At 22.0% G+C, this 20,000-nt stretch overlaps 7 protein-coding genes and 3 non-coding genes across 10 annotated transcripts in view; 6 read left to right on the top strand and 4 right to left on the bottom strand.

The window, feature by feature from the left end:
- DDB_G0282057 (hypothetical protein) overlaps positions 1-4,055 on the bottom strand; it is a gene marked incomplete at both ends in the record, with an annotated part of 5,376 nt that extends 1,321 nt beyond the window's left edge. The window contains 2 exons of the mRNA XM_635347.1: positions 1-1,726; positions 1,847-4,055. The exon at positions 1-1,726 is cut by the window's left edge and continues 1,321 nt beyond it. Of these exons, the coding sequence (XP_640439.1) occupies positions 1-1,726; positions 1,847-4,055 (3,935 nt within the window). The remainder of the gene's footprint in view (positions 1,727-1,846) is intronic.
- Positions 4,056-4,976: 921 nt separating this feature from the next.
- DDB_G0282055 (C2 domain-containing protein) lies at positions 4,977-6,735 on the top strand (the record flags this gene model as incomplete). Its single annotated transcript, XM_635346.1, has 3 exons — positions 4,977-5,155; positions 5,419-5,647; positions 5,749-6,735. The coding sequence occupies 3 exons, from the start codon at positions 4,977-4,979 to the stop codon at positions 6,733-6,735; spliced, it is 1,395 nt and encodes a 464-aa protein (XP_640438.1).
- A 360-nt stretch (positions 6,736-7,095) lies between these two features.
- On the top strand, positions 7,096-7,176 carry tRNA-Ser-GCU-7. The gene has a single exon. It is a non-coding gene; the product is annotated as a tRNA-Ser (tRNA).
- Positions 7,177-8,073: 897 nt separating this feature from the next.
- DDB_G0282053 (hypothetical protein) lies at positions 8,074-8,608 on the top strand (the record flags this gene model as incomplete). Its single annotated transcript, XM_635345.1, has 4 exons — positions 8,074-8,095; positions 8,130-8,265; positions 8,337-8,377; positions 8,484-8,608. 4 exons carry the CDS (start codon positions 8,074-8,076, stop codon positions 8,606-8,608), a joined length of 324 nt encoding a protein of 107 aa, XP_640437.1.
- Positions 8,609-9,832: 1,224 nt separating this feature from the next.
- Positions 9,833-10,888, bottom strand: DDB_G0282051 (hypothetical protein; the record flags this gene model as incomplete). The annotated part of the gene is made up of 1 exon (XM_635344.1): positions 9,833-10,888. The coding sequence occupies one exon, from the start codon at positions 10,886-10,888 to the stop codon at positions 9,833-9,835; it is 1,056 nt and encodes a 351-aa protein (XP_640436.1).
- Positions 10,889-11,339: 451 nt separating this feature from the next.
- Positions 11,340-11,420, top strand: tRNA-Ser-GCU-8. The gene has a single exon. It is a non-coding gene; the product is annotated as a tRNA-Ser (tRNA).
- Positions 11,421-12,880: 1,460 nt separating this feature from the next.
- Positions 12,881-12,961, top strand: tRNA-Ser-GCU-9. Its single transcript has one exon. It is a non-coding gene; the product is annotated as a tRNA-Ser (tRNA).
- Positions 12,962-13,487: 526 nt separating this feature from the next.
- Positions 13,488-15,533, bottom strand: bzpK (hypothetical protein; the record flags this gene model as incomplete). The annotated part of the gene is made up of 2 exons (XM_635343.1): positions 13,488-14,375; positions 14,469-15,533. The coding sequence occupies 2 exons, from the start codon at positions 15,531-15,533 to the stop codon at positions 13,488-13,490; spliced, it is 1,953 nt and encodes a 650-aa protein (XP_640435.1).
- Positions 15,534-15,835: 302 nt separating this feature from the next.
- On the bottom strand, positions 15,836-17,690 carry bzpM (hypothetical protein; the record flags this gene model as incomplete). Its single annotated transcript, XM_635342.1, has 2 exons — positions 15,836-16,663; positions 16,752-17,690. 2 exons carry the CDS (start codon positions 17,688-17,690, stop codon positions 15,836-15,838), a joined length of 1,767 nt encoding a protein of 588 aa, XP_640434.1.
- Positions 17,691-18,083: 393 nt separating this feature from the next.
- vps36 (vacuolar protein sorting 36) overlaps positions 18,084-20,000 on the top strand; it is a gene marked incomplete at both ends in the record, with an annotated part of 2,148 nt that continues 231 nt past the window's right edge. Inside the window, 3 exons of the mRNA XM_635341.1 lie at positions 18,084-18,187; positions 18,259-19,503; positions 19,646-20,000. The exon at positions 19,646-20,000 is cut by the window's right edge and continues 48 nt beyond it. Of these exons, the coding sequence (XP_640433.1) occupies positions 18,084-18,187; positions 18,259-19,503; positions 19,646-20,000 (1,704 nt within the window). The remainder of the gene's footprint in view (positions 18,188-18,258; positions 19,504-19,645) is intronic.

The following is a 20,000-nucleotide window of genomic DNA, read 5'->3' as shown; positions in this document are numbered from 1 at the left end:
ATCATTTGAAAATGACTTAGAGGTCCTAATAAATTTTGATAATAATTACTAACATTATCTCTAATTAATAATGAACTAATATTAACTACTAATAAATTATCATAATCTTTAATACTTCTTTGTTGACGTTGTTCACTTGATGATGATGAAGATGATGCTGTATTTTGTTGTTGTTGTTGTTGTTGTTGTTGTTGTTGTTGCTGGTGTTGTTGTGGATGATAACTATTATTTAATTGATTTTTCTTTTTATTTTGATGATAAGTTGTATGTACTAATTCAGATATATTTGCTTCTAATACAATACTGCTATTATTATCATTTCCTATTATATGAAAATAAATTACTAAATCAATAATATAAATTTGAAAATTAATCGGTATACTTGATTGATGATTTGGTATTTCACTTGAAAATTCAACTTTTTGTTGTTGTTGAGATTGTTGTTGAGGTTGAGATTGTTGTTGTTGAGTAGTTGTAGTTGTAGTTGTTTGAAATTTATTACTTTTATTATCATTATTATTATTAAATTGTTGATTATCAATTTGATAATCATAATTTATATGAACACTATCAATTTTATCTAATAATTTGGTTGTAATAGTTTCAGGATTTTTTTTATCATTTTGATCTTGTTTTATGACCATTAATTGAGTTAACTTTTGAAGGAATCTTGGGAATAATGATTTTAAGATGATAAATTCTTTTTTTGATAATCTAATATCATAGGAATGTTCAATGATTTCAATCTTTGAGCATTTCTTATCTTGATTCATTTTTAAGAGGAATAATAAATCTTTTGAATTATAGGATTCACCAATTGTTTTATAATCTTGATTCTTATAATCGACTTCTCTCATCAATATTTTAGTTTGATACATTTGAAATTGTAATACTTCATCATCACCAGAATCAAATAATTGAAATATAATCAATGATTTAGAAGATATCTTTAATCTTGGTGAATTATTTGAACCAAAATGTATAACTAAATTATTTAATGATACTATACTATTTTCTTTTGATTTTTGTTGATCTTTTCCTTCTTGTTGTTGTTTTTTCATTTGTTCTTGTAATTGTTGAGGTGATGATATTTTTGTTGATAATTCAGGATCAAATGTAGTTGGGTCAGGTAAACTTATCCAATTTATAAATCTATTTATAAATAACATTGAAGGTACAAAACAAATTGAACCTAATAATAATCTACTCTTTGAATCTTGAAATTCTAATGAATCACAATAAGTATATAAAAAATCATCTTTTGATAATAAATTATTAATTTCATCTTCGCTCGTATTATTATTATTATTATTATTATTATTATTATTATTATTATTATTATTATTATTATTATTATTATTATCATTATTATTATTGTGATTACTATTATTATTATTATTATTTTGATCACCATAATCTTCAAATATTTCAATTGACATTTTAAATTGATTTTTAGATTGATGATTTTTTAATTCAATTAATTGATTAGTTAAAAATAATTCAGGTTTTAAACATGGTATTGTTGAATTTGGTCTTTGATAATAATGAACATATGAACTTATCTTATCCAATGAAATATAACTAAAACTTGAAATTGGTTTATAAAATTCATCAGGATAACCAATTGCCATAAAATAATCAAATCTATTAACTTCTAAATTAAATGATTCAATTGGATCTTCATCTTTAATAGTTTCCATATCTTCAAATAATAATTGAAATGTTGCTAAAAAAACAAAATAAAAAAAATAAAAAAAAAAAAAATAAAAATGTTAGTAAAAAATTTAAATTTAATTACTATTAATAAAAAAAAAAAAAAAAAAAAAAAAAAAAAAAAAAGGATAACCCTTACCATTTGTTGAAAATAAAGTGAAAATACTTGTTGAAGTTGATTCACTTGAAGATAAAACAAAGGAAGATATTAAATTTTCATAATCAGATTTCTTTAATTTTAAATCAATATTTGGTAAAACACAAGAGATATTACAAGTTGATAATCTATTTGCTTCTTCAATACTATGTTCATCATTATGATAAGATGATTGATGACTTTGAAAGAATGGATTTGCAGTATACAATGATGAATTGATTGGATATAACCTTTGAATTTCACTATCACTTAGTACTTCTAATCTATTTGATATTTTAATTGCTGGTGTACCACTAATTTTTAATCCATTATATCTATCACTATTATTATTATTATTATTATTTATAACACCATTTGGTAATATATCTATGTCAATTGTTTCGAAATGAATATCAGTATTTAAGAAACCTGAAATTTTACTAACATAACAACGCATTTGTTCACCATTTACATGAATTGCAAAATTTGGTTTTGGTAAAATCATATCAGTTTCATGTAAAGGTAAATGTAAATAATACGAAATTCTTGGAACTGATATATCAATATGAATATCTTTTTGTGGTTTATCGCTACTATTATTATTATTATTATTATTATTATTATTATTATTATTATTATTATTATTATTATTATTATTATTATTATTATTATTATTAATACTATTACTACTATTATTAATACCACTATTATTGTTATTATTATCATCTTTATCATTATCAATTTCTTTCTTTAAATCTTCAATATCAGTAATATCATTACTACCAATACCACTATCGCTATTATTAAAACCATTAATACTTGAAATTGATGAATTTAAATTATCATTATTACTACTATTGTTATTATTGTTATTATTATTGTTTTTATTATTATTATTATTATTTAAAAATATATTTGATAAATGTTTAATTAAACCTAATAATTGGTCACTATTAATATTACCATATATACTTGATTTAAATTCGCATTGAATATTGATTCTATCATTATTTGGATGATTATCATCTATTCTTATATAATGAGTATCATCTTTTTTCGTAGAGAATAGATAGAATCTTTGTTTTTCTGTTAAATCCTCTTCACCTTTATGATAGATTATAGAGATTTGTTGAAATGAAAATTGGGCTATATGATTTGGTAAATGTATCTCTGGAAATGATATCATTGATAATAAATCGAAACCACCACTAATTCTACTTCTAAAACTACTACCACTACTACCACTACTTTTATTTGCAGAACCACTATCACTACCATTCTTTGTTGGTGATCCACTTTGTGGTGGTGATGAAAACATATTTAAAAAACTTTGAAAATATGATAATTTTGGTTTATCATTTTCAATTTTTTCATTTTGTATACTACCAACTAAACTATCACTCATACCATTATTATTATTATTATTATTATTATTATTATTATTATTATTATTATTATTATTATTATCTTCATTTAATTCTTCTTTAATATATTTAAAATTTGATTTCATTATATTAATTTCAACAAAACCATTATTATTATTATTATTATTATTATTATTATTATTATTATTATTATTATTATTATTATTATTATTATTATTATTTTGATCCATTAAAAATATTGATAAATTTTCAATTTCAACATTAATATTATATAAAATTTTCTTTAATAATAATTCTAATTTACTTAAAAGTGGTGAACTTGTAGTTGTATGCATTTGTGCTACTTCAATTTCATCATCGTCATCATCTTCATAAATACTTGTTGCTAGATTATTTAAAGATGAATTATTTTTATTATTGTTGTTGTTGCTATTATTATTGTTATTATTATTATTAAAGTTTATATCAACTGGCATAATTTCAATTTCTAAACCATTAATTTTAATTGATAATGGTTTATTATAGATATCATCCAATGGTATAGTTAATTCAATTTCTGCTACTTTAATCATACCAAAACTAAATGGTAGACCAACTAACTTTGGTTTTAATTTCTCTTGGTCAAACACTACATTCTTTAATTTTACATTGTGGGATTCTAAAATTCTAGTTTCAAATTCTGATTTTTGAATTGGATTAACTAATAATGATTTAATATGTTTATTAATTAATGATCTTAAAATTTTATTTAAAACCTGGTCAACTATTCCAAATGAAGTTATTGAAGAAGAGGATGAATTTGTGGTGGTGGTGGTGCTCATTTTTGACTTTTCACTATTTATTATTATGTTTTATAGGTTGTTTTTAAACCTTTATTGTATTTTGTACAAACAAAATACAATAAACACAAATAAAACCACAAATAACAATTTTGTTTTTGTTGTTTTGTTTTTTTTTTTTTTTTTTTTTTTTTGTTTTTTTTTTTGTTTTTGTTTTTGTTTTTGTTTTTGTTTTTGTTTTTGTTTTTGTTTTTGTTTTTATAAAAAATAAAAAAATAAAATATTTGTATTATTATTGAAATAATGTTTATTTGTTATTGCAAATATGGGAAAAAATTAATGTGTGGAGAGGATAAAAAAAAAAAAAAAAAATAAAATAAAAAAAAAAAAATAAAAAAAAATTAAAAAATTAAAAAAAGGTGGGTTTGGTGACACACAATTGTTCTTAAAAAAACAAAAAAGTTTTTTTTTTTTTTTTTTTTTTTTTTTTTTTTTTCATACCTTGGCATTAAATCTAATTTTTTTATTTTTATTTTTTTAATTTTTTTTTTTATTTTTTATTTTTTTTTAATTTTATTTAATTACATCATAGTCAAAATTCACATTTTAAAATAAAATTTATTTTAAAATAAACAAATTATTTAAAATAAACAAATAAAAAAAAAAAAAAAAAAAAAAAAACTTAAAAAAAAAAAAAAAAATTTAAAAATAAAATATTTCTTTGATTGAAATAAAAATCAGATTAATTTTGATTTTTTTTTTTTGATTTTTTTGATTATTTTTTTTTTAATTTTTTTATTTTTATTTTTATTTTTTTATTTTTATTTTTAAAAACGACTTGCACAAAAAAATATTTTTTTTTTTTTTTTTTTTTTTTTTTTTAAGTTTATTGTGCTAATAAGTTTTTTTAAAAAAAAATAAAAATAAAAAATAAAAAAATAAAAAGATAAAATTAAAAAAATAATGACAATACCGTTTGGAAAAGTAGTAATAAAAATTTTAGGAGCAAGGGATACATTAATATGTGATATAACAACAAGTGATCCATATTGTTTAATATCAACAAAAGATTCAAAAACTTTTAAAACTGAAGTTATTTATAAAACTTTGAATCCAGTTTGGAAAGATGAAGAATTTGTTTTGTAAGTTTTTTTATATATTTATATAATATATTTTATTTTTGAAAAAAAATTAAGGGTGGTTGGATGTAAAAATTTTTTGGCATTAAAGTGGTGAAAAGTAATTTTATGCGACGCTGGTGTGTTTGTCGCCTCTTTTTTTTTTTTACTTTATTTTTTTATTTTCCATGCGACTCCCTTAAAAAAAATAACTCTTGAATTTATTTTTTAACATAATATTATGTTTTAATTTTTCCAAAAAAAAAAAAAAAAAAAAAAAATAAAAGTGATGTAATTGAAAATTCACAAATTATTTCAATTTTAATGTATGATGAAGATAAATTTAGTAAAGATGATTTTATGGGATTAGTTAGAATTAATATTGATGAATATAAAACTAAAGGTCAAAGAGATATTTGGATACCACTTGAAGGTAAAAATCCAAATAAAAAAGCAAAAAAAAGAGGTGATATTCATATTCAACTTTGTTATTATTCATTTACTTCATTAACAAATGTAAGTTTTAAATTTAAATAAATAATATATATATATATATTTTTATTAGATTTTTAATTAATTAATTTTATTATTATTATTATTATTATTATTAAAAAAAGTATTTAATTAAAAATAATCATAGTTTAATTATAAAATTATCAAAACAATTAATTTCAGATGATTTTGGTAAAGCAATAATGTATTATTTTTCAAATTGTAGTGAAAGTGGTAAAGAATTAATTGATATTGTTAGAGATTTAGCATCGATTGAAATTGAACAAACTAATGATGCTAAAGTTTTATTTAGAACTGATTCATTATCAACTAAAGTGATTGTATCAATATTTAAAACCATTGGATTTGGCTATTTAAAAGAGGCATTATGTCCATTAATTATGTCAATGATTAAAAATGATATCAATTTGGAGGTTGATCCAAGCAAAGGTGGTATAACAGAGGCTGAAGTCGAACAAAATGCAATTCAATTATCATTCTTTTGTTCATCATTCATAACAGCTATTAAAGCATCGTTAGCCGATCAATTACCAATTGAAATTCGTCAAATTTGTCAAATCATTAATCAATTGGTTGAAAAGAAATATCCAAATGATAATATTAAATCAGTTGGTGGTTTCTTTTTCCTTAGATTCGTTAATCCTGCTATCTTTTCACCAGAGGCATTGGGTTTAATTTCAGTTGCTCCAAATTCAAATGTTAGAAGAACTTTAACACTAGTGAGTAAAATACTTCAAAATATTTCAAATCAAGTAACTTTTTCAAGTGGTAAAGAAGAATATTTATCAAGTTTTAATAACTTTATATCTTCAAGATTTGATGATTTTAAAATTATACTTCAAGAAGTTTCATCATTTAATGATAATAATAATAATAATAATGAATTACAACTATTTAAAAATTTAAAAATTGATTCAAATTTATTAATGAAATATACAGATACTATAATTACTTTAATTTCAGAGAAAAAACAAAATTTAATTGATAATGATGATAATCAATTTAATGATGAAATTTTATCAAGATATCAATTAATTTTATCTCAACAAAAACAAGAACCAAAGATATTAATTGAAAAATCAAAAAAATAAATAAAAATAAAAATAATAAAGTGTAATATTATATTTAAATTTTGAAATTTGTTTTATTTATTTATAATTTTAATTAATGGTAATAAAGCATTTTTATTTAAAATTTTATGAAGCAATTCTTTATCTTCCAGCCGAAATTTCACAAAAAATCATCACCCAAATATTTTTCAATGACGCCTTAGCAAAGTTTATCACCCATTTGGTTTTCGATGACACTTTTTTTTTTTTTTGAATTGGATAACGCAATTATTTGCTTCTCCTTGAGATGCTAGATCTCATTTTATTTTATTTTTTTTTTACAGGGTCATTGGATTTTTCGATGACACCTTATCAAAGTGTATTTCCCATTTGGTTTTGGATGACACCTTAGCAAAGTGGTTAATGCGGCGCCCTGCTAAGGCGTTCTCTTCGGAGGCGCAGGTTCGAACCCTGCAGGTGTCGAAATTTTGCAAAAATTTCCCAACATTCAAAGCTGAATAACAGGTTCGATTCCTGTTGGAAAAAATAAAATGCTTACTATTACTATTTGTAGATCAATAGTATGTTAGTAACAAAAATAAAAAACGAATTAACAAGATAAACAAATCTGAACAAGATTTTATATAAATTGTTTGTTAATGAGCACAATTTAAGATACAGGCACTTCGATCTCCGTTGACTGTATTAAAATTTGAATTTAATGAGGTCATCAATAAAATAAATATTTAATAGATATTAATTTTTAACATGATTATTTAAGTAAAGTTTTTACTAAATGTTTTTTTTTTTTTTTTACCTTTTTAAATTAATAATAAAATGAAAAAAAAAAATTATATCTTTTTATATAAAAAAATTAAAATAAAATTATAAAAAAAAAAAAAATCAAAAAAAAAAAAAAAAAAAAAAAAATTTAAGTTAAATATTGGTGTTGATGAAATGTGACATTAAATTAAATAGAAGTGTTGTTTTACAATAGAAATGCTGAAAAATGTGTATTATTAAAACATCAATGTTCATATCAATACTATCATATCCAAAGGGAAATAAAAATAATCAATATTAATCTAAAGTCAGAGAAAGGAAAGATTTATCTATGCACCATGACATTAAGGAAAATATATGGCCATATAACTCCCCTAAATTTTTCAATAAAGTTTATTGAAAAAACCTTAGAATTTTTAAATAAAACTGCATTTCAAAAACAAATTTAATTATAATTAAAAAAATAAAATAAAATAAAAAAAACAACTTATATTATAAAATATTATAAAAAAAAAAAAAAACTTATATTATTATTAGTTAAAATGGTTTATAATTGTTCTTGAATTAAACTCCCTAAAAAAAAAAAAAAAATTAAAAATGAAATTGGGTTCTCTGAATAGTTTTTATTTTTTTTTTTAAATTCCTAAAATTAGACAGTCCAGTTACTCATCTCGAGCCATCTTATATAAAAAAAACTACAACTGTAAAATACAATAGTAATAAAGTAATTATATTAATTAAATATGTAATAAATCCTAAAATAGAAAAAAAAATAACAATTTTGATAGGGTAAGATTTATTGTTATTTTTTAAAAAATTAAGAAAAAAAAAAAGGAAAAATAAAAAAAATAATTTTTAAGACAATTAGAAACCAAATGGAGTCAAATCGAGTTTGCAGAATGTATATTCATTTTTTTTATATTTTTTTATAAATTAAAAATATAAATCACTTTACTGATTATTTTTATTTTTTGTATTTTTTTTAATTATTTTTTATTTTAATATAGTTTCAAAAATTATTATTCAGCCACATTTTCTTAAAAAAAATAAAAAAAACAATAAAAACTATAAAAAAAAAATTATTTATCAAAAAATTAGTCTTGTGGTGGTTTATTTTTCAATGACACCTTAGCGAAGTGTATCACCCAAATATTTTTCGACGAAACCTTAGCAAAGTGTATCACCCAAATATTTTGTGTGGACACCTTAGCAAAGTTTACCACCCAAATATTTTTCGATGACAGATTAGCAAAGTGTATCACCCGTTGGTTTTCGATGACACCTTAACAAAGTGTATTACCCATTTGGTTTTCGATGACAGCTTAGCAAAGTGTATTACCCATTTGGTTTTCGATGACATCTTAGCAAAGTGTATCATCCCATTTTATTCAATGACACCTTTTTTTTTTTTTGAATTGGATAACGCAATTATTATTTGCTTCTCCTTGAGATGCTAGATCTCATTTTATTTTTTTTTTTTTTTTACAGGGTCTTTTTGATTAAAACATCTTTTTTGTCCAAACTTTTTTCTAAATCTTTTTTTATTTTATCGTCTGGTTCGTGATTGATGTTTATGACGTATTTGAATTGTTTTTTTTTTAATTGAGTTTTATCCACAATTTCGCTTATTTTTTGTAGGCATTTGTGTTGCTTAATATTTGTGGTGTTGTTTGTGATTTTCATTTTATTTTCTTTCTATCTTTTTTATTTTTCTGATTAACTTGGGTTTTTTTTTTTTTTTTTTTTTTTTTTTTTTTTTTTTTTTTTTTTTTTTTTTTTAATTTATAAAAAGTACTGAGTGAATTATTGTATTTTTTGAGATGTTTAGGAAGTTCTATTGCGGGTGTTGATGATGATTTGTGACACCCCTTGTCCTGTTTTATCAATTGGTGCGTGGTGTGTTATTTTGTTTTTATATTGTTGATTTATTGAGTAAATTTTATTTGTTTTTATATTTGTTTCAGTTAGAAGTGCTGCGTCCAGCTTGTTGTTGTCTAAAACGGTGTTTATTATGCTGGCAGATTGGATGGTGTTGGATCCTTGGACGTTCCAAACACCTATTCTTATTGTGTTTTTCTTTATAGTTTTATTTGGGGTAGATTTTTATCTACCTTTTGAAGTTTCTGGTTTATTTTGTCTTCTAACTGATCTTTACTTTGTTCGTTGTGTTGTTGGTCTTGTGTGTTTGTGGGGTTTTTTGATTTATTGATTTGTTTTAGAATTTCCTTGTTGAAGTTGTCTATATCTTCATCCATTTTTGTTTTTATGCTTTTTTGTCCATATTCACCCAATTTTGGTTTGACTGGTGTTTTGTTGGTCTTGTTTGTTTTGTCTTGTTGTTTCTTTTTTGGTGTGTTTAACAATTTACTTGGTGAATCGATAATTTTCGATGGTGCCCATAGGTTGGGCTGAAACTCATGATATGTTTTATTGGAGAGGAGAAGAACCATTGATTTGAAGGGATTGAAAGTGGGAATTCTATTTTTCTTATTGCATCAGTGTTTGGGCTGGTGAAGTCGAAGATATCATTTGCCTCTCTAAGTTTTTCTTCCGTTGTTAGTCCCTTTGTTTCGCCGTGTTGTTTTATTGGTGTATTGTATGGAGATGGTGGTTCGATAGGTTTTTCTGATTTTGTTTTAATTTCTTGATTGTTTATCGATTGTGTATTGATCTCATTCTCTATTCTTGTTAGTTCATCTACGTTTTCTAGTGATGCTTCTATTACCTTTTGAGCTGTATCATCTAGGGCCATAAATGTTTTATCATTAGATGAGGATGTGATTGGTGGGATAATGATTGTTCTTTTTCCTTGTTTTGGTATTTGTTCTGATGTAGATTGTGGTTGTTGTTCATCTGATTGTTTTTTATTTTTGTTTTCTTCTTGATTTTCTGGTAATGAGGTTTGATCTCTCCATCCTTTGTTGGAGTGTCCAATTAATGTTAGATTGTCTAGTTCAATGATAGTGTCAAATTCTTCTACGACTCTTTTCACTGTTTTGATAATTAGAGTTTCGCCTTTAATTTCTGATTTAATTAGTTTACATCCTTCATTTTCTATTACCCATTCTATTTCTGTGAGTGATTTATACCAATCAAAATCTGTATACATATTTTTTGGTCTTATAGTGGTTATAAATTGTCCTTTTAATTCTGCATCAAACATATTTACAAAATAGATTACTGTACTAATACTGTCTGTGAGAATTTTGAATGTATTATTACTTTTGATTAAAACATCTTTTTTGTCCAAACTTTTTTCTAAATCTTTTTTTATTTTATCGTCTGGTTCGTGATTGATGTTTATGACGTATTTGAATTGTTTTTTTTTTAATTGAGTTTTATCCACAATTTCGCTTATTTTTTGTAGGCATTTGTGTTGCTTAATATTTGGGGTGTTGTTTGGGATTTTCATTTTATTTTCTTTCTATCTTTTTTATTTTTCTTTAAAAAGTTAAAAATCTGGAAATTTTCTAATTAACTTGGTTCCCAGGTTTTTTTTTTTTTTTTTTTTTTTTTTTTTTTTTTTTTTTTTTTTAAGTCTTTTTTATATGAAAAATGAAATAATCAAAAAAAGAGATTGTTGTTGTTGTTTGTTTTTTTCGATCTGATTATTTTTTGCTTTTTTTTTGAAAATTTTGCTACGCAAAATTCTCAAAACGAAACAAATAATAAATTACAATAAAGTAAAAAGATGGCTTTTTAAAATAGTTTATTTATTTATTTATTTGTTTTTTAAGTCTTTTTTATATGAAAAATGAAATAATCAAAAAAAGAGATTGTTGTTGTTGTTTGTTTTTTTCGATCTGATTATTTTTTGATTCAATGACACCTTAGGAAAGTGTATCTCCCATTTTATTTTCGATGACACCTTAGCAAAGTGGTTAATGCGGCGCCCTGCTAAGGCGTTCTCTTCGGAGGCGCAGGTTCGAACCCTGCAGGTGTCGAAATTTTTCCAAAATTCAAAACATAATAACAGGTTCGACTCCTGTTGTAAAAAAATAAATAAATAATACAAAAACATCACCATTATGTAGACCAGAATCATCTCTCCCAAATATTATATCTTTTGATCAATTCATATGATTAAAATAACCCTTCAGCTTAAATGATAAGCCTTTAAATAAATATTAAATAAAACTCGTATTAACACAGATGGACATATATCAATCTTGTTAATCCAATATTAAAAAAAAAAAAAAAAAAAAAAAAAAAAAAAATTATGTAGATAAATGTTCTGAGGGAAGTATTAAATAATAAAAATAATTAATCAAATATATTATTTTAAATTAAAATACGAATTAACAAGATTAACAAACCTGAACAAGATTTTTTATAGATTGTTTGTTTATTACTTCGATCTCCATTTACTGCATTAAATTTTGAAAGTAGTGAGGTCATCAATAAAATAAATATTTAATAGACATTAAAATTTTTAACATGATTATTTTTAAATAATAAGTTGATGTTATCGACAATATCTAAAATTTATTATGAATGTTTTTTTTATTGAAAATTTTTACATTGAATTGAAAACAAGTCTTTTTAATGTTTATAAAAGTAAATTTTAAAAATAAACTAAATTTAAAAATAATAAATTTGAATTGTCACTTTCATTTATTTTGAATTAAATTTTTTTTTTATTCGATAACAAATAATTAATTTTAAATAAAAATAATTTACTTTTATTTGAGAAAAAATCAAATGAAATTTCAAAATTAAAAATAAAACAAAAAAAATATATTCTTAATTTGTTTTTTTTATTTAAATTTAATAAAAAAAATTTATAAAAGCAGATTTATTACTATTATTATTATTTTCACATGATTTGTAAAGTTTTTTTATTATTATTTTTATTCTTTTTTTCTATTTCTTTCTTTTCTTTTCTTTTCTTTTCTTTTTTTCTATTTCTTTCTTTTTTTTTTTTTTCTTTTCTTTTTATATTTGACTTGGTTAGAATGAACACAAAATAAAAATAAATAAACACTAAAAAAAAAAAGAGAGGAAAATTAAAACAAATATGAACACATTTGTTTTATAACAACACACACTAAGAAAAAAAAAAAATAAAAAATAAAAAAAACTCAAAAAAACTCAAAAAAACTGGAAGGTTACAAAAAATAAATCTTGGTAACCTCCAAGGTAAAAAAAAAAAATTTGAAAATTAATTTCTAGGAAAAAAAAAGTAAAAAAAATAAAATTTTAGAGAAATTTACTAAAATCAAGTTTGCAGAGATCTCAATTGATGTTAATTGTGTTAATTTTGGTTGTTGTTGTTCTGGATAATTTGTTTGAATTGAAGGTTGAGTTTGATGTTGTTGTCACGGTGACACCTAAGCAAAGTGTATCACCCCAAATAGTTTGAGATGACATTTTAATAAAGTGAGTCAAACAAAACTTTTGTGATGACACCTTAGCAAAGTGGTTAATGCGGCGCCCTGCTAAGGCGTTCTCTTCGGAGGCGCAGGTTCGAACCCTGCAGGTGTCGATCTTTTTACAGAACTAAATTAGATCAGAGGTTCGATTCCTGTTGAATAATTGATAATTAAAAAATGAAACACAATTAATATTATATGAATTCTATAAAGCATTAATCAAAACTAATTTTATTTTTTTATAATTTTGGTTATTTTCGGATTAAAAGAGATTTGTAAGGTGGTGGAGAGGGTCCTCTTAGCTATAGTTAACCCCACATCAACCTAAAAATACCAAACACCAATCAAACCACTCAAAAGAGTCCAAACCAAAAATCACTCTAAAAACCCAGAAATAATACCCAATAATTCACAAATCAAAAGGTGTATTTTACCTTGAGGTAAAATAAAAAAAATAAAAAAACTTAAACTATTATTGCTTAAGACCCAAGTTTCATTAATTAATATCTAAACCATTTTTTTTTTTTTGTATAAGGATGTCTGATATGGCTACCACCAATTTTTATTATTATTTTTTTTTTTAAAACAATACAAAGAACAAAAAAAAAAAAAAAAAAAAAAAAAAAAAAAACAAAAATTTTATTTTTTATATAAATAATCTTCCATAATTTTAGCATTGGCAGAATCTGACATTTCTTTTAAAAGTTTTGCAATTTCAAAAAAACTTGGAGAAGAAGATTTAGAAATTAAACCAGTCCAAACATTATTTAAAATTTCAATATGAGGATTTTTTTTATTTGAACCAAATAAATGAGCTCTAACCAAAAGTAATGCTTCTTGTTTTGGTGATAAAATTGAACTAATTGATGAGAATGTATCTAAATTTAAATTTAAACTTGAAATGATTTTAATTTTCAATAGATTTAATTTATTTGTAGTTTCAATTTGTTTATCAATATCCCAATTTGCTAACGATCTTGGTGTTAAATCAAATCCACTTAATGCAATACCATTATATAATTTTTTAATATCTCTATCAAGTTCTCTTCTTTCTTTTAAAAGTAATTCAAATTTTAAACAATGATAATCACGTAATAAATCTAATTTATTTGATTGTTCAATTGTAAGATTTGCTTCTTTTTTATATTTTTTAAACCATGATATTTCTTCTTCTTCATTATCATCATCATTATCATTATTATTATTATTATTATTATTATTATTATTATTATTATTATTATTATTATTATTACCACCAAAAATATCTAAAATTTCAGTTGTTGGATTTTGAATATAACCTGCTAATTTTAATTTTAATTGTGAATATGGATTTATTATTTTATCAACTTCAATCTCTGTTAATGAATATCTTTTTGATGTTTCACTATGATAAAGATATAATAAATAAATTAATGATCTTTCATCATTATCAATTAATGCTTTTTCAAGTTTTTTTATAATTTTTTTACATTCCATTATCATATTAATTGATTCTGGTTCTGATCTCATTATTTCAATTCCTATTTTCTTTTTTTTTTTTTTTTTTAAAAAAATAAATTAAAAGTTAATTAATATTTTTTTATTTTTAAAAAATAAATAAATATATATATATATATATACCTTTAATGTATCATTTTCTTTTTTAAGTTTATCATTTTCAATTGTTAATTCTTTTAATTTAAGTTCAATATCTTTAATATATTCTTTTTTTCTTTCTCTAAAATTTTTACTTGATTCAGTTTGATTTCTTTTACCTTTTTCAATTTTATTAAATGTTATTTTTGTAATATCATAACCTAAATTAATTCTTTTTATTTTTGATGTTGATTCAATTTGTTTTTCATTTAATAAATTATTATTATTATTATTATTATTATTATTATTATTATTATTATTATTATTATTATTATTATTATTATTATTATTATTATTATCACTTTGTAAGTTCGTATTTAGAGTTGTAGGTATATCTGTTATTGGTTGATTTATTTTGAAAAATTCAGAATAGTTTGAAAGTATTTGATGATCTAATTTTGGGGTATTTGTATTAAAAAAATGATTTTCTAATGTTTGTATTGATTTTTCACATAGTTGTTCTTGAATTATTTTCTTTTGTTCTTGGTCTTGTTCTTTAATTATTGACGGTTGTTCTTGTTGCTGTTGTTTTTGTTGTTTTTGTTGTTTTTGTTGTTGTTGTTGTTGTTGTTGTTGTTGTTGTTGTTGTTGTTGTTGTTGTTGTTGTTGTTGTTGTTGTTGTTGTTGTTGTTGTTGTAGTTGTTGTTGTTGTTGTTGTAGTTCTTGTTCTTGTTCTTGATCTTGATCTTCTTGTTGATCTTGTTCTTGTTGTTGTTGTTGTGGAATTAGTTCTTGTTGATCTTGTTGAGTAACTACGATTTCAAAAATTGGCTCTATATATGGTTGTTGGTATTGAGTTTGATATTGTTGTTGACGCTCCTGATATTTTTGTTGTTGTAATTCCTGATAATTTTGTAATTGTTGTTGAATTTCAGTTGGTTGTGAGAGTTCTTCATTACCATTTTTATTATTATTACTATAATTATTATTATTATTATCAATTGTTCCAAAACTTTGAAAACAATTGATTTCATTTAATGCATATGAATTTTCTAATAGTTGAGACCAAATGGAATCAGGAGATAATAAAAAATTATTGGATTCTTCCATATTTTTTTTATATTCAATTATTTACAGAATAGTTTAAATATTTTAAAAATAGATAACTAAAAATAAACTGATTCATTTTTTTTTTATTTTGTGTATAAAAAAAAAAAAAAAAGAAAAAAAAATTAAAAAAAAAAAAAAAAAAAAAAAAAGTTGCACGCAATTTTTCGGTTAAAACAACAAATCATTATGTTAAAATTTCATTATTCAATGAAAGAGTTACTAATTAATTTTGAGTTTGTATAAAAAAAAAAAATTTATTTTATATTATTATTATTATTATTATTTATTATTATTATTATTAATTATGAATTTTTATTTAATTCTAAATTTTCTAAATCGGAAAATTCCTTTAAAGAATTTAAAATTTCGAAAACACTACATGAAGAATTTGAAGAGATTATATTTGTCCAAACATTATTTAAAAAATCCATTTGAGGATTTAATTTACTTGAACCAAATAAATGAGCTCTAACCAAAAGTAATGCTTCTTGTTTTGGTAATAAAATGGAACTAATTGATGAGAATGTATCTAAATTTAAATTTAAACTTGAAATGATTTTCATTTTTAATGATTTCAATTTACTCTTTAATTCAAATCCTTTATCACTAATTAAATTTGCATTTGAACCATCGTAACTAGCAATTATAATTTCATTAAAAACTTTTAAAATTTCATTATCCAATTGTTTTCTTTCTTTTAATAAGGTTTCAAAAATTAAACCATGTTGATTACGTAATAAATCTAATTTATTTGATTGTTCAATTGTAAGATTTGCTTCATTTTTATATTTTATAAACCATGATATTTCTTCTTCTTCTTCTTTATTACCATTATTATTATTATTATTATTAAAATTACCATCAAAAATATCTAAAGTTGTTGGATTTTGAATATAACCTGCTAACTTTAATTTTATTTGTGAATATGGGTTTGCAATTTTATCAACTTCAATTTCTACTAATGAATACCTTTTTGATGTTTCACTATGATAATGATATAATAAATAAATTAATGATCTTTCATCATTATCAATTAATGCTTTTTCCAGTTTTTTTATAATTTTTTTACATTCCATTATCATATTAATTGATTCTGGTTCTGGTCTCATTAAATTTGATCCATTAATAGTCTAATTATATAATAAATAAAGTATTTTTTGTTAATAATCTTTCTTTTTTTTTCTTATTATTATTAATTATTAATTTTTATAAAAATACTTTTAATGAATCATTTTCTTTTTTAAGTTTATCATTTTCAAGGGTTAGAGCTAAAATTTTACTTTCAATTTCTTTTACATACTCCTTTTTTTTTTCTCTAAAATTTTTACTTGATTCAGTTTGGTCTCTCTTTTTTTCTATATTATTATTATTAAATGTTATTTTTGTGATATCATAGGATAAATTCTTTTTTTTTGGTAAATTATTATCTTTTTGTTGGTTCTTTGATGTTTTTGTGTTTGAATTATTTAATGACTGATTATCAATATGGTTTTGTTGTTGTTGATCTATTGTTATTGCTGTGGTTGTTGTTGTTGTTGTGGTTGTAGGTAAAATTGGATTTGTTTTAAAAAAGTCTGAATAATTTGAGAGTAGTTGTTGATCAAGTTTTGGTGTATTAAAGAAATTATGTTGCATCATTTCAATAGGAATCTGGTTAAGTGTTTGCCTTTTTTCTGGTATTTTTATTATTTCTTGTATTTGTTTTTCAATATATTGTTGTTGTTGTTGTTTTTGTTGTTGTTCTTGTTCTTGTTCTTGTTCTTGTTGTTGTTCAACCTGGGGCGGTTGTGGTATTATATTACAATATGTTTCATTATTATATGTTTCATTAAAATTTAAAGGTTCTATATATGATTGTTGATATTGAATTTGATATTGTTCTTGACGTTCTTGATATTTTTTTTGTTGGAATTCTTGATAGTTTTGTAGTTGTTGTTGAATTTCAGTTGGTTGTTGTTGTTGCTGCTGTTCTATATTTGTATCTAAATCAAATACTCCTGTATTTTGAAAACTATTCAATTCATTTAGTAAATTTTCATTAATGCTATTATTAATATTATTATAATTATTATTATAATTATTATTATTATTTTCAAGTAATTGAGACCAAATATAATCTGGTGAAAATAAAAAATTATTGTTATTTGATTCTTCCATATTATAATATGCAATTAAATTATTATAGAGGAAAGGATATTAAAAAAAAATAAAAAAAATAAAAAAAAAAAAATTTAATTATGTGTATTTATATAAGCCCGTTGGTTTTTTTAAAAAAAGAAATCAAAAAAAAAAAAAAAAAAAAAAAAAAAAAGGAAATAAAAAAAAGAAAAAAAAATAAAATAAAAAAAAAAAAAAAGGACACAAATAAATTTTGATTTTTTACCTTTTTAAATTAACTTTGGGCCACAAATATCTCCAAAAAATTATTTGAACAATGTCAAAAAAATGGTATTAAAATTTTTAATTTTTTTTTTTTTTTTAAATTTTTTTTTTTTTTAAATTTTTAATTTGTTTTATTTTCTTTTCAAAACACATTAAAAGTTAACTTCAATGGAGACACTATTTCAAAAAACAAGGGTCATCAATGGAGAACCAGAATTAATACAAAATGAATCTATAATATATAAAGTTGATAATGTTTCAATATATGATGGGTAAATATATTTATATATATATTAATATAGAGTTTTTTTTTTTTTTTAATATTAACAAATTAATTAATTAGTGACCAAAAAACTCAATATTCAAATGGTACAGTTATGTTAAGTACTCATAGAGTTATTTGGGTTAATAAAGATATTGGATTAGGATTATTACATCAACTTATTTTAAATATTGAAGCATTAACTACAGGATTAATGGGTATAGGATCAAGTCCAAAAATTTTAATAACTTTAACAAAACGTTCATTTAGATTATCATTCCATGCTGGAAGAAGAGATGATTTTTTAAAATTATACAGACAATCTTTATTAAATAAACCTTCTCAATCACCATCACCAACATCATCAACATCACAATTTATAAATCAACCAAATAATAATAATAATAATTATAATAATAATAATTCATACCAAACACCATTACAACCACCACAATATCAACAACAACAAAAAGAACAACAACAACAATATAATTCATACAACCCATATCAACAACAATCATCACAATCGCCTCAACAACCTCAACAACAATATAATTCATATAATCCATATCAATCATATGTTCAACAACAGCAGCAACAACAGCAGCAACAACAACAACAACAACAACAACAGCAAATACCTCAATATCAACAACAAACATCACCACCACCACCAAATTATTATGAACATATACAACAACAACAACAACAACAACAACAACAACAACAACAACAACAACAACAACAACAACAACAACAACAACAACAACAACAACAACAACAACAACAACAACAACAACAACAACAACAACAACATCAGCAGCAGCAACGACAACAATCACCATCATTATATAATAGTTATCATTCTACTCAACAACCTTTACCACCACCAAGTTACTTACAGCATATGCAACAACAACAACAACAATCTCCATCACCATCACCACAATATCAACAAACAAATTCAAATTCATTACCATCACAACCCCCTCAACCAAATTATAATTTACAAAATTTTATAAATACTCCAATTATTTCAAACAACAGTAATAATAATAATACAAATATAAATGGTTTTACATCAAATGCTGGTATAGGTGGTATTATAAATCAAATGAATAAAAAAACATTAGAAAATGATAAATTATTATCAGAATCATTTTCAGATTTAAATATTTTAATGGAAAAAGCCAAAGATATGGTTACTTTATCTGAAAAATTAAAAGTTACATTGGAAAAGAAGACTGGTACTTCAACTTCAACTGAAGAAGAAGAAGAATTTAGATCATTTTTATTAGAGATGGGCATTGAAAGTCCTGTTACAAAGTAAATTTATAAAAATTTTGATTATTTTTTATTTTTATTTCTTTTTTTTATTTTTTTATTTTTATTTCTTTTTTTTTTTAAAAATCACAATAAGAATATGATTAAAAATTTATTATTAACATTTTTCAAATTTAAATTATAGAAAAACAGCAAAATCAAAATATCATGATCAATTATCAAAACAATTATCAGATTGGATAATTACAAAGAATATTTTAAAACAACATAAAGGTAGTGGTAATAATGAAATGATTACATTATCAGATTTGTATTGTATTTTTAATAGAGCTAGAGGTATAGAATTAATTTCACCAGATGATTTATATAGGGCATGTTTATTATTTGAATCATTGGATTTACCTTTAAGATTACGTAAATTTGATAGTGGTGTTATTGTGGTTCAATCAAAAGATGAAAATGATGAACAAATAGCTAAACAAATTTTAGATATCATTAATGAAAATGGTCCACTATCTGCTTTTGATTTGGCTAAAATT

This window comes from Dictyostelium discoideum, assembly GCF_000004695.1.
Source record: "Dictyostelium discoideum AX4 chromosome 3 chromosome, whole genome shotgun sequence".
Classification (NCBI taxonomy): domain Eukaryota; phylum Evosea; class Eumycetozoa; order Dictyosteliales; family Dictyosteliaceae; genus Dictyostelium; species Dictyostelium discoideum.
This window is presented reverse-complemented; position numbering and strand designations above follow the sequence as displayed.